The following is a 13,348-nucleotide window of genomic DNA, read 5'->3' as shown; positions in this document are numbered from 1 at the left end:
CAACAACACGATAGCTTTTTTCACCCTGGTATTGTGACCCCCTTTGGGGCTATTCACATCTTAACACCTCGGTGAGTCTTGAAAGAGGAACTCCAGAAAAGCGGCAGGAAGCTGGGAAGGAGAGACGTGCGAAGGAACGTGGAGGGCGAGCGGCCGGGGTTTCGGAGGGACACATTTTGAGGTTGTACCCGGCTGAGGATGGCTGATACTCACTCTCAGTCTGAGCCGCCAGCACCTCAGGAAGCCAGTAGCCAGTTTAAGAGGCCTGTTTTGCCGGTGCCTCCAGCTGTGCGGAGTAAGGCTCCAGCCTCCAGCCCCTCAGTCCCCGAGGATGCGGAGAAGGAATGTCCCACGGTGCTGCTGGACCCTGGCTGCAGGGAGCCCGAGGTCCCATCTGCTCAGCCGGACAGCCGGGAGACTGGGACTCCTCCGGCGGAGCAGCTCCGATCCCCGCGGGTAGCTGCTGCTTCCGGCGGTCCAGCCCGGCCTCCCCCATACCAAGAACCATCGTGGGGCAGCCCAGCCACGGCCCCCTACAGTCTCGAAACCCTGAAGGGTGGCACCATCCTTGGCACCCGCACCTTGAAAGGGGCGAGCTGCTGCCTCTTCGGGAGGCTCGCTAGCTGTGACATATGCCTGGAGCATCCTTCCGTGTCCCGGTACCATGCGGTGCTACAGCACCGGGGGTCTGACCCCGACGGAGAGTCTGACGGTCATGGGCAGGGCTTCTATCTCTATGATCTGGGAAGTACCCATGGCACTTTCCTGAACAAAACTCGCATCCCGCCCCGCACTTACTGTAGAGTCCACGTCGGGCACGTTTTTCGCTTTGGAGGCAGCACCCGCCTCTTTATCCTTCAGGTAAGTAGAAAAATCTAAAGAATCTTGGGACTTCACCATGCTGGGAATTATGAGTTTCTTTAAGGTTCAGTTGAGAAAAAAGGATTCTCCCAATCACCAGTGACAAAAGCATAGGGATCAGTTCGGACCCACAGGCCTGTGTGCATTGCTGTATCTGGGAAAATAACTTTTCCATATATGTATATTTTCCCCCTTTGATTCATTAGGGACCAGAGGAAGACCGAGAGGCTGAATCTGAGTTAACAGTAACACAGTTGAAGGAACTGCGCAAACAGCAGCAGATGTTATTGGAGAAGAAGATGTTGGGTGAAGACTCAGATGAAGAAGAGGAAACAGATACCACCGAAGGGAAGAGAAATACAAGTGCACAAGATGATGAGATGGGTTGCACGTGGGGAATGGGTAAGACATTGCAAGTGAAAGTTCTGAGTTCATTACTAGTGTTGCCCTTAAATGCTTGTGATCTGCAGCTCTTCATGGCTCTTTGATACAGATGTAGGACAAACATAATTTGCAAATAAAGTAACCAAAGCCCAGGATCATTAACTTTAGTGACATAAAAAATTTGAATTGCCAGGCATTGGTGGCGCACGCCTTTAATCCCAGCACTCGGGAGGCAGAGGCAGGTGGATCTCTGTGAGTTCAAGACCAGCCTGGTCTACAAGAGCTATTAACAGGGCAGTCTCCAAAGCCACAGAGAAGCCCTGTCTTGAAAAACAAAACAAAACAAAAAAACAAAAAAAACAAAACAAAAAAAAATGAATTGAATTGTGGGCAATGTACATACACTTCCTCATCATACAGTTTGCTTATTGTTTTCATCATTTAAACACACACACAGACACACACACCCAGGTGCTAAATAATTATCACTGGAGGGCATGGAAAATTTACTTCATTCCTTTTGGCTAAGAAATCAGCATTTGATATTTTACCTTTCAGGCCATTTTCACAAAGTATACAAAATTCAAGAGACTATTGAATATATCCACAAGCACCAGACATTTTGGAGGGTGGATACTCGGGTCTATAAAAAGATGTCAGAGGCTAACAGGGTGTTGTGACCCACACCTTTAATCCCAACACTCAGGAGGCAGAGACAATGTGGATCTCTCTAAGTTCAAAGCCAGCCTGATCCACTTATGGAGTTTAAGGACAGCCAGAGCTACAATAAAGAGACCCTGACTCAAAAACCAAAAAAGAAATCAGTTGTGGCCTGATGAGATTGCTCAGCAGGCAAAGGTGTCTGCTGCCAATTGTGATGACCTGAGTTTGATCCCTGGGACCCACATGGTAGAAGGAGAGAATGGATTTCCACAAGTTACCTTTGACCTCCATGTGCACCGTGGCACTTGCATGTGTGTGACCTATAGATATAAATGTGATGACAGAGTAAATACAAAATTACTATGCAAAGTGTCAAGAGTAAGCTAGAAACCTTTAGCATGCTGGAGTTAGTGTCAGAAAGGGAGACAGTCATTAGGAACTTAGACATGTGCTGTTCAGTGTGGTAGGTGTTGTCTATATGTCTGACTAACTCATCCAAACTAGCCTGTCTTCCAGGTGCAGACTACACAGGATTTCAAAGATAGTGAAAAAAGAATTAAACTATTTGCTGTCATTTTATTGTATTGATTATTAGGATGGAATGACCATTTTAAAGTAGCTAATAGCAGATTCAAAATTCCACTCATAACATTCATACTTTCTCTGGACAGTACTAATTTAGATCTTTTGAAAACTATAAATTCAGTTATTTAATTTTTGTGTTGGTGTTGGAGGTCAGAGGACAACTTGTAGGAGTTGGATCTTCTCTTTCTACTTTTTGGGTCCCAAGGATCAAAAGCAGGCTGTGAAGCCTGGCAGCAGGAAGCTTTACCTGCCATCCCACTTTATACGTTTTTAAAGGAGAATTTCAAGCTAGAATGTGAAGGAAAGGAAAAGTAGTCTTAATAAAGCTGCACAGTGGCGTCATGTTCAGCACAGAGACTATTGGTTTTAAGGGTCTGTTTTGCAGACAGGAGAATTATTAAGAAATTATATGTCTTACTCATTGAGTAAGACATGACTAGGAGATAAAGGATAGGCTAAACAGCTCAGTGCTTTTTCAAAGTGTAGTAAGTAAATGTTGTCTTTAAAGTGATGAAAAGAAAAAAAATTGCCATGGGAACAATGTGTGGCAATTTAATGTGTGTATTTATAATTTGTGGTGGTTCTATCCCATGCCCTCAAATATCTTTCTTTTAATCACTTTCAAATATAGATAAATAAATGGGTGTGGGTGTGTTTCTTGAAACATTATCTCTATGTAGTCAGGATCCTGGAACTTAGGATCCTCCTGCCTCAGCCTCGTGAGTACTGATTACAGGTGTGTGTCACTGTGCCAGCTCTTCTAATTATACCATCACTTGGTCTAGAAGGACCATGCATGTCATTCACATATCCTTTTCTCATCTGTGTTCTTTCTTGTTCCCCTCAGGAGAAGATGCTGTAGAGGACGAGGCTGAAGAGAACCCCATTGCGTTAGAGTTTCAACAGGACCGGGAGGCATTTTATATAAAGGATCCAAAGAAGGCTCTCCAAGGCTTCTTTGACAGGGAAGGTATGTAAGTAAAATTCGGTTCTGGTCTCGACAGTAAAACGTGCTCACAGTGGTGCTGCTTCCTAGAGCTTTAAGTGGAGCTGCATCCTCATTAGGTTCTTGCCCTCTGACCAGTTTCTTTGGCTCTATTTATTTTTATTTTTTGTGGACTTCTGAGACTCAAACCCTGGGTATGTGCTAGGAAAAACTGCTCTCTCTACCACTGAGCTGTACCACCAGCCTCAGGTTTATTTTGAAAATAGTAAAACTCTTGTTTATCTTTCTTTTCATCTTTTTTTTTCTTTGAGACAGGGTTTCTCTGTGGCTTTGGAGTCTGTCCTGGAACTTGCTCTTGTAGACCAGGCTGGTCTTGAACTCACAGAGATTCACCTGCCTCTGCCTCCTGAGTGCTGGGATTAAAGGCGTGTGCCACCACTGCCAGGCTTCTTTTCATCTTAAAGAAATACTTTTAACACATTCTTCTCAAAAGATCTTGGGCTTGGTGGTAGGGAAATGAAGCAAAGCCTTGGAATTTATAGTCAGTACTTTTTAATGTGTGTATTCTGGAAGACCTGAGGTGTTATCCTCAGAATCACCAACTACCTCATAGGAACCTGGGTCTCTGTCCTGAAGCTCGCTAATCACACTAGACAGACTGGCCTGTGACCCCGAAGGGTCTCGTCCCTGTGTCTCCGAGGCTGGGACTGCTAGCATGTGCCAACATGCCCGGCTTTTTCACCTGGCTCCTGGAGCATTGAATCAGGTCCTTATTCTTTCTAGGCAAGCACTTTTCCACCTGAGCCATCCCCTACAGCCCCTGTTCTTTCCAGTTTTTAGTGCAGATTTTAACTTCATCTGATAAGATAGTTCTCAGGGAGAGTTGTTCCAGCAGATATACTTTGAAAGAACACTGATGCATATTTATGTGTATATTCATGTTCTATGGATATATTTACACATTCATAGTATTCACAGGGCTTTGGGGAATTGGTTCCATTACCCTTCTCTGAAGATACCAAGATCTGAAAATGTTCAAATTCCTGTATCAAGTAGCATAGTATTTGCATATAAACTACATATAGCTTCCCATATACTTTAAACATACTCTAGACTATTTACAATACCTAATATACTGTAAATCTATGCAAAATGGTTATTATACTGTGTTTTTAGGGACTAATGATGGAAGTGTACATGTTCAAAGCAGATGTTTTTTTTTCTTTATTTTTTTTTTCCTTTTTTGTTCTGTTTTTCTAGACAGGGTTTCTCTGTGTATCCCTGGCTGTACTGGAACTCTCTCTGTAGACCAGGCTGGCCTTGAACTCAAGAGACCTGCTTGTCTCTGCCTCCAAAGTGCTGGGATTAAATGCATGTGCCATCACTGCCTGGCTTCCTTCCTTCCTTCCTTCCTTCCTTCCTTCCTTCCTTTCTTTCTTTCTTTCTTTCTTTCTTTCTTTCTTTCTTTCTTTCTAGTTTTTATGTGCATTGGTGTTTTACCTGCTTGTATGTCTGTGTGAGGATGTATGTACACATGTAACTGGAAATATATATGAACGAACTACTTTCAACACATAATATTTATGCTTCTAGTCAGGCATAGTGGTTGATGCCTGCTGTACTTTAGAAAGTGGAGACAAGAAGATCAGGAGTTCAAGGTCATGTGTACACACATATACACACAGACACACACAGACTGTATTTATTTCCTTATTATTATCAACCAATTACAGATTGAAAAAAACTGTCTAGGGGCTGGAGAGACAGATCGGCAGTTAGGAGCACTGACTGCTCTTCCAGAGGACCCAGGTTCAATTTCCAGCACCCACATGGCAGTTCACAACTCCTCTTGCAAAGATCAGACATCCTCACACAGACATAACAGCTACAACCTGAAACTCCACCCCACCTCCTCTGTAGACCAGGCAGGCCTTTTAGCTATGATCTTCTTGTCTTGGTTTTTGAATGCCTACTATTACAAACCTACACAACCAGGATTGTGTTTTGTGTACTGGGGTTGAAAATAGGACCTATATGTATGTAAGCAAGCTCTATGCCATTGAGGTATGTCCCTCTTTTTTTTTTTTAAAAATAGGGGCTAGGATCTCACACTATAGCTCAGGTTAGCCTCTGAATGTAACTCAGGTTAGCCTTGAACTTGCAGTGATCTTCCTAGGTCTCTTTTCTGAATGCTGGAAGCATGAGCTACCACACCTGATTCGAGCTCTCTTTTTTTCAGATGTGCGGGGGTTTTGTTTTGTCCTTGAGACAGGGTTCACTAAGTTGTGTTAGCTGGCCTTGAATTATTCACCCTGTAGCTCAGGCAAGCCTTGAACTTGATCTTCCTGCTACACTCTCCTGTGTAGCTGGTTAAAAGTCTGTGCCACCACTTGCTAGAGGCAGAGGCAGGCAGATCTCTGTGAGTTCAAGGCCAGCCTGGTCTACAAAGTGAGTTCCAGGACAGCAGGGCCGTTATACAGAGAAACCTTATCTTGAAAAACCAAACAAATAACCATGCCACTGGGCCCTGATGAGTTGATTTTTCTGGTTTGAAATTATTTTCTTCCATGTCACATTCATTCTAATCTTATTTCTAGGTGATGATCCCTAGGAATAAGTGAAATGTATTGAAATTTAGTGCTTGTTGTGATAATGAAACTTGGTGTCTTTAACTGTTGTTCTTATTGTATCAACTAGTAATGTTTAGATCTTACAAAAATTGTTCTTTCTGCAGGAGAAGAGTTGGAATATGAATTTGATGAGCAGGGACACAGCACCTGGCTCTGCAGGGTGAGGTATGTTTTTTTTTTTTTTTTTTGGAGACAGGGTCTTGCTCTGTGGAAATCCTCTTTCTTCTGCCTATTAAATATTGAGCTTATGGATTCTTTTCTTGTTTATGTCTGTAACTGAAAGTGGCCACTTTCAAGTTAGCATGTGGTTGCAGAGAATATCCCCAAGAGAAACTTTACTCTGCATTTTAGGCTGTTACCAAGTTTGTGCCTTTGTAGTTTAGGAGCACTGGGAGCTGGGGTGAAATGAATGAAAGTGGGAGGAAATGATATGATGTTCAACCCTGGCAAGACAGCATGAAATTAACCGAGAGATTGAAACGCCATCTGAGGAATCATGGCATCATGACAGCTTGTTTTCGTGAGTCGGGGCTACTGCTGAGCTATAACCCCTGTGAACCTTGCAGATTACCTGTAGATGACTCAACTGGGAAACAGCTGGTAGCTGAGGCCATTCACTCAGGAAAGAAAAAAGAAGCGATGATTCAGTGCTCGCTGGAAGCTTGTCGGATCCTTGATACATTGGGATTGCTACGGCAGGAAGCCGGTCAGTATATGAAACCTTTTTTTTTTTTTCTTTTAAAAATCAAAGCAAGAAAATGTAATGCAAAGGGTTGCATAGTCTCTCTACATCCATAATGTGTAAATTGTACAGAATTTTCTAAAGTGAAAAGTTCCCTCTCTCAGCATCCTAAGACAGTTGTTTATATCATCTTAGACATTTTCAGTGAATATTCTTTTAAAAAACTAAATCCTGGTGGTGGATTAACTAATCCTGGGTAGAAAATTAAGTCAGGTGTTGGAGGCATACAACTTTAGTCCCATCACTTGGGAGCAGAGTCAGGAAGAACTCTGTGAACTCAAGGCCAGCCTGGTCTACAAAGTGAGTTCTAGGACAGCAAGAGCTACATGGAGAAACTGTGTCTCGAAAAAGAAACAAACAACAACAGAAAACCTGGATGCTGGGAGCCGGACATGGTAGTATGTCTGAAATTTGCAAGGTAGACACGAGGATGGCTGCAATTCAAGGAAATCCTAGGAAACTCATGTATGAGTTTCAGGCCAGTTTCAGATTCCTTGATTTATTTCTGTGTTTAGTGATCTTATTATTATCTTCTTACTTTTTAAAGTAATTTTTTATTCACTTAATTTTTATGTATGTTGGTATTTGGCCTGCATGTGTGAGGATCTGCTGGAATTTAAGTTACAGATAGTAGTGAGCCTTCATGTGGGCACTAGAAATTGAACCAGGTCCTTTGGAAGAATAGCTAATGCTCTTAACCACTGAGCAATCTTTCCAGCCTCATCTTCTGTTTTACTGAGTGACTTTTTTGTTTGTTTGAATTACTTATTTTTGTTTTTTTTCAAAGCAGGGTTTTTCTGGATAGCCCTGGCTATACTGGAACTTATTCTGTAGACCAGGCTGGCCTCAAACTCACAAAGATCTGTCTGCCTCTACCTCCCAAGTGCTGGGATTAAAGGTATGCACCACCACTCCCAGCTTTGTTTTAACTCTTGACAGCTGTAAAATATATGTAACATAAGACATACTTAAAAAAAAAAAAAAAAGACATACTGTAATTTAGTGATGTTATGTAATCACCACTGCCCAGCTCGGAACTTTTCATTACCTCTGGTGCAATTGTATCCTGTGAACATTAGCTCCATTCTCTGGCCTCCCCAGCCCATGGAGACTCCATTCTGTTTCTGTCTCTGTGATTTGACTACTTTATAATGGATGTGGAGGTCAGAGGTTGGTGTTGAGTATCCTCTCCAGTCATTCCTCACCTTTTATGATGAGGTAGAATCTCCTGCTGAACCCTGAGCTGAGTTTGTTTAGCTGACCAGCTTGCTCTGGGATCCCTTGCCTCTCAGTCTTTGTGTGCTGTGTTACAGGGGCATCTGCATGGGTCCTCACATTTATGAGGCAAGTACTTTATCCGCTAAGCCATCTTCTCAGCATAGAATTTGACTACTTTAGGAGGTACCTCATATAAGTGGCATGATGAGTGCCCCTTTGTCCAACTTATTTCCCTTTTCCTGTTCTCTCTCTCTCTCTCTCTCTCTCTCTCTCTCTCTCTCCAAGGTCTTGTGTATCCCAAGCTGGCCTCAAACTTGCTGTTTAGCCAAGGATAGCCTTGAATTGCTAACCCTCCTATATTTACCTCCAAAGTGCTGAGGTCATAGGTGGGCTCCCTTGCACCTAGTTAGGTACTGCTGGAGGTCAGGGCCTTGTACTTACTAGGCACACACTCTGCCAACTGAACTGTATACCCAGTTCCCCTTCCCTCCCTCTTTCTCTCCCTCCCTCCCTCCCTCCCTCCCTGCATCTTACTCTCTGTCTCTCTAAAACAAATACTATAAAACCTTAATTATGAATCATTTTCTTTTTAGTATCACGGAAAAGGAAAGCCAAGAACTGGGAAGACGAAGATTTTTATGATAGTGACGATGATACATTCCTTGATAGAACCGGCCTGGTTGAGAAGAAGCGTTTAAGCCGGATGAAGAAGGCTGGGAAGATTGATGAGAAGCCAGAAACTTTTGAATCATTGGCAAGTTGTTTATAGAAGTAGCTGTTTTTATGCTCATTATAACTTTTTAAAAACAACAGCATGGAAATCTAGTGCTGGGTTATAACTTTTGTGATCTCTAAATTTAATGGTAACAAATAACTAGTTTTATTCAAGTTGGTGGAAAAAAAAGAGTTCACTTACTAATTCAGACTTTCTTCTAGGTTTGTATTGATCCATTAATGAACATTCTTTGGATATGGTGTTACTTCCCCAAAAAGCAAAGCAAAGGTTCCAAGTTTGGGTGTCCACAGTGAACCTGATGTAAAGCTTTGGCATTTAAGAGAAGTTAGAAGAATAGTATTGTTTTAGTCTGGAATGGCATAGCCTTCATAAAATTGCCTTAAGGTGATATGGATTTAACACCATATTTAGCAATATTCCTGGCTTCAAGCATTATCCAGCATCTACCTCTTGACTTATTGATGAAAATAAATGTCTTGAGTGTTTCAGTAACTCATTCTATTTGAGTTCTTTAATTCTAAAATTAGTTCAGCTAGAATAAAGTAAACAAATGGAATATCAACTCTACCAGGAGCCAATTTAGGTGGGGTTCTAAATTAATTATTTTAATACTTATAATAGCAAGGGAGGGGCTGGAGAGATGGCTCAGAGGTTAAGAGCACTGGCTGCTCTTCCAGAGGTCCTGAGTTCAATTCCCAGCAACCACATGGTGGCTCACAACCATCTGTTATGAGATCTGGTGCTTCCTTCTGGTGTGCAGATATACATGGAAGCAGAATGTTGTATACATAATAAATAAAATAAAATCTTAAAAAAAAAGACTTATAATAGGAAGATGATAAGAAGGAAAACATTTGCTAACCCTGTTGATTTGGGCCTTTAGGTTGCAAAGTTAAATGATGCTGAAAGGGAACTCTCTGAAATTTCTGAGAGGCTCAAGGCTTCAAGCAAAGGTAAGACTGGCAGCTAGTAGTTACTGAGCACCTGTCATATCACTACATTCACATAGTGTTAGGCACTGACATGCACTGCAAGAGTCAGGTTTTGAAGATATTTTTAAGGAACAATATAGCCTTTTATTTATGCATGTTTTTATGAGTGTTTTGCCTGTATACATGTCTATGTACCACATGTGTGTCTGGTATTCATGGATGCCAGAAGAGGGCACTGGATCCCCTGGAACTGGAGTTACAGAAGATTGTGAGATGCCATGTAGATGCTGGAATTGAACCCAGGACCTTTGCAAGAGTAGCAAATGCTCTTAACTGCTGAGCCATTTCTTCAGCCCCACAATATAACATTGTAAATCTAGAAAGGCATTTAAGATTGTTTGGTTTAATCTCTTTTTATTTAATAGTTGAAGGGACTGAAGCCTAAATGACCTCCCAAGATCTCACACAGCCATAACTTGTTGGTTCATTCTCAATATCAATGATGTTTTTATATTTATGACCTCTGTGGATTATTTGACTGAACTGTAAAGTATTCCGGCCATCTTTGGAAACATGTATTATTCTTTTTTGGACAGCTCTATCAGAATCGTCATCTCAGGATTCTTTAGATGCATTCATGTCAGAAATGAAATCAGGGAGCACGTTAGATGGTGTGTCCCGGAAGAAACTTCATCTGAGGACTTTTGAACTAAGGAAAGAACAGCAGAGGCTGAAAGGGTTAATAAAACTTGTAAAGCCAGCGGAAATCCCAGAACTAAAAAAGTAAGTAGTTCTAATTAGGGAAAAAAAAAAAAATTGTGGGTCTGGAAAGATGGCTCCATGGTTAAGGGTACTGACTGCTTTTCCAGAGGACCCAGGTTCAATTTCCAGCACCTATCTGTAACTCCAAGATCAGACAAGTATGCAGGCAAAACACTAATGCACAGAAAGTAAAAATAAACTGAAAGAAAGGAAGAAAGAAAGAAATGTTTAAAATAAAATTTGTTTTTGAGACAGTATCACAAATAACCCAGCCTGGCCTCAAACAGGTTATTGTAGCCCAAGTGGCTGAACTTATATTTTTATTTTTATATTTGTTTAACGTGTCTATGTGGGCATCAGATGTTGCTGTTGGGGTCAGCTTGAGGCTGTTGGTTCTCTCTATCATCTGGGTTATAGAACTGAGTTGGTGGCAAACATCTTTACCCACTGAGCTATCTCCAGCCTAACACTGAATTTTTTAAAGAAAATTTCAGTAATGCTCTTATTAATTCTTTGAGAATTTCATATAATGTATTTTCTTGATCATATGCAACCCCTCTCTTTCCCCCAACTCCTATCAGATATACCCAGAGGGATGTGTGTATAATTAAAACATAATTACATGTCCTGTCTCTACTTCTCAGATTCTGGATTATAAGTATATGCCTCCACATCCATTCTCACTGATCTTTGTATTTAATAATTATAGAGTGACTTGGCTTTGTGTTTTTTAATTGGTGTGTGTGTGTGTAAAACGACCCTTAAACACAGTAAGCATGTGCTGTACCTCTGAACCGTACCACTGGTGCAGATGACCTTTAAGAATAGAAGGATTGCTTATGAAATATAGATTGCTAAGGATTTTCCGTGGATACAGTGTGGATTTCTGGTTCATTGGACTACTATGAAGTTTTTCTTTTCTTTTTCTTTTTTTTTTTTTTTTCTTTTTTTGAGACAGGGTTTCTCTGTGTAGCCCTGGCTGCCCTGGAACAGAGTTCCTGCTTCTGCCTCCTGAGTGCTGGAATTACAGGAGTGTGCACCGCCATAGGCAGATCTCTATGATTTTGATGCTAGCCTGGTCTACAAAGCTATACAGGGAAACCCTATGCAAGGTAACAGATAATCTGCCATCCAAAATATAAGTGGCCAAAGGACATCAACTGACAAATCACAAAAAGTGGAATATGCACACATATATACACACAAAGACCGGGGCATGGTAGTGCACGTCTGTAATCCCAGCATTTGAGAGGTAAAGACAGGAATGATCAGTGGCAGATGTCTCTATGAGTTTCAGCCTAGCAAAACAACCCCCCCACATAACCAAAACAAAACAAAAAGAAGAGGAGGGGCTGGGCGTTGGTGGCCCACGCCTTTAATCTCAGCACTCAGGAGGCAGAGACAGGTGGATCTCTGTGAGTTCGAGGCCAGCCTGGTCTCCAGAGCGAGTGCCAGGATAGGCACCAAAGCTACACAGAGAAACCCTGTCTCGAAAAACAAAACAAAACAAAACAAAAAAACGAGAGGAGGAAAAGAAAAAAATAAACATTTAGGGCCAGGGATGTAGCACAATGGTAGAGTCCTTGCCTAGCATTATAGGGTCTGGGTTCAATTCCCAATACTGAATTTGAAAAAGGAAGGAAGGAAGAAATGTAAATTAATTTATTTAGTTTTTTTGTTTGTTTTGTTTTGAGACAAGTGTCACTAAGTAGCCTTGGCTGGACTGAAACTCACTATATAAACCAGCTTGGTGGGCTGGAGAGATGGCTCATCAGTTAAGATTACTGACTGTTCTTCCAGAAGTCCTGAGTTCCATTCCCAGCAACCACATGGTGGCTCACAACCACCTTGAATGAGATCTTCTGCCCTCTGCTGGCATGCAGGCAGAAGATTGTATACATAATAAATAAATAAAATCTTTAAAAAAAAAAAAAAAAAACGGTTGGCTGCAGACTCAGTCTGCCTCTGTGTCCTGAGTGCTGGGATTAAAGGTGTGTGTGTGCCTGGCCCATTGTTAGAATCTTGTCTTTTACAAAGTCAGAAAATGATGAATGTATATTATAATGTTTACAATAATAAAAATCATATAAATGCTTATGAAGGACTGGGTTAAATATAGACTATACATCAGCTATTAGGATAAAGAAGCAATTATTTATGTAAATGTGGAATCATTATCAAAATATATTAAGTAGTAAAAGATATATTAGCTATTAGAACAGCGTGCACAGTGTCTGTGTGGAGAGAAGATGTGTAGGTAAGGAGTCAACTTATGTATGTCTGTTGTCTGTTTAGTCAGGCTCCTTAAAAACAGCCCCTGAGGTGGGGAATCTGTTTCAAGTGGTTTCCTGAAAGATTACTCTCAGCCTCTCCAGAGAAATCTGTACTGAAGTAGATAAAGGAAGGAGCCGGGAACAAGCTGGGCAAAGATGTCATAGAGGCCAGGGGCTTGGACTTGGTCCTACCCACACCAGAGGCTTGGGGAACACAAGCAGTTCTGAGAAAGGTGCAAACATGGACCTTAGCATCCAGCATTCCCAGTAGCTAGTCATTCTGTTAAGGGGACTCTGAGAGGGTTCCAAGTGGCACCTGCTGTTCTGTCTCTGGAAATATTTATAAAAAGCATGTGTTGTCTCTGGGGAAAGGAACTGGGTGACTGGAAGACAGCAGTTGGGGGAGACCTGACCATATATAAATTCTTTATACTTTTTAAGCTGTGAATGTGTGAGGAAACTTGCTGTCTTTTTTTTTCTTTCTTTCTTTTTTTTTTTTTTTGGAGGGGTGGGGTTTCAAGACAGGGTTTCTCAGTGTAGCCTGGGCTGTCCTGGAACTCACTCTGTAGACCAGGCTGGCCTCAGACTCACAGAGATCCTCCTGCCTCTGCCTCCT

General features: G+C 41.7%; 1 protein-coding gene across 2 annotated transcripts in view; it reads left to right on the top strand.

Moving 5' to 3' along the window:
- Positions 1–15: 15 nt before the first annotated feature.
- Slc4a1ap (solute carrier family 4 member 1 adaptor protein) overlaps positions 16–13,348 on the top strand; it is a 28,494-nt gene continuing 15,161 nt past the window's right edge. For both annotated transcript variants that reach the window (XM_027424433.2, XM_027424432.2), the window contains exons 1-8: positions 16–861; positions 1,068–1,263; positions 3,341–3,463; positions 6,174–6,234; positions 6,636–6,775; positions 8,623–8,783; positions 9,649–9,718; positions 10,294–10,480. In XM_027424433.2, the coding sequence (XP_027280234.1) occupies positions 199–861; positions 1,068–1,263; positions 3,341–3,463; positions 6,174–6,234; positions 6,636–6,775; positions 8,623–8,783; positions 9,649–9,718; positions 10,294–10,480 (1,601 nt within the window). In that variant the 5' untranslated portion in view covers positions 16–198. The remainder of the gene's footprint in view (positions 862–1,067; positions 1,264–3,340; positions 3,464–6,173; positions 6,235–6,635; positions 6,776–8,622; positions 8,784–9,648; positions 9,719–10,293; positions 10,481–13,348) is intronic.

This window comes from Cricetulus griseus, chromosome 7 (genome assembly GCF_003668045.3).
Source record: "Cricetulus griseus strain 17A/GY chromosome 7, alternate assembly CriGri-PICRH-1.0, whole genome shotgun sequence".
Taxonomy (NCBI): domain Eukaryota; kingdom Metazoa; phylum Chordata; class Mammalia; order Rodentia; family Cricetidae; genus Cricetulus; species Cricetulus griseus.
The sequence above is the reverse complement of the archived record's forward strand: the minus strand, read 5'-3'. Positions and strand labels throughout refer to the sequence as shown.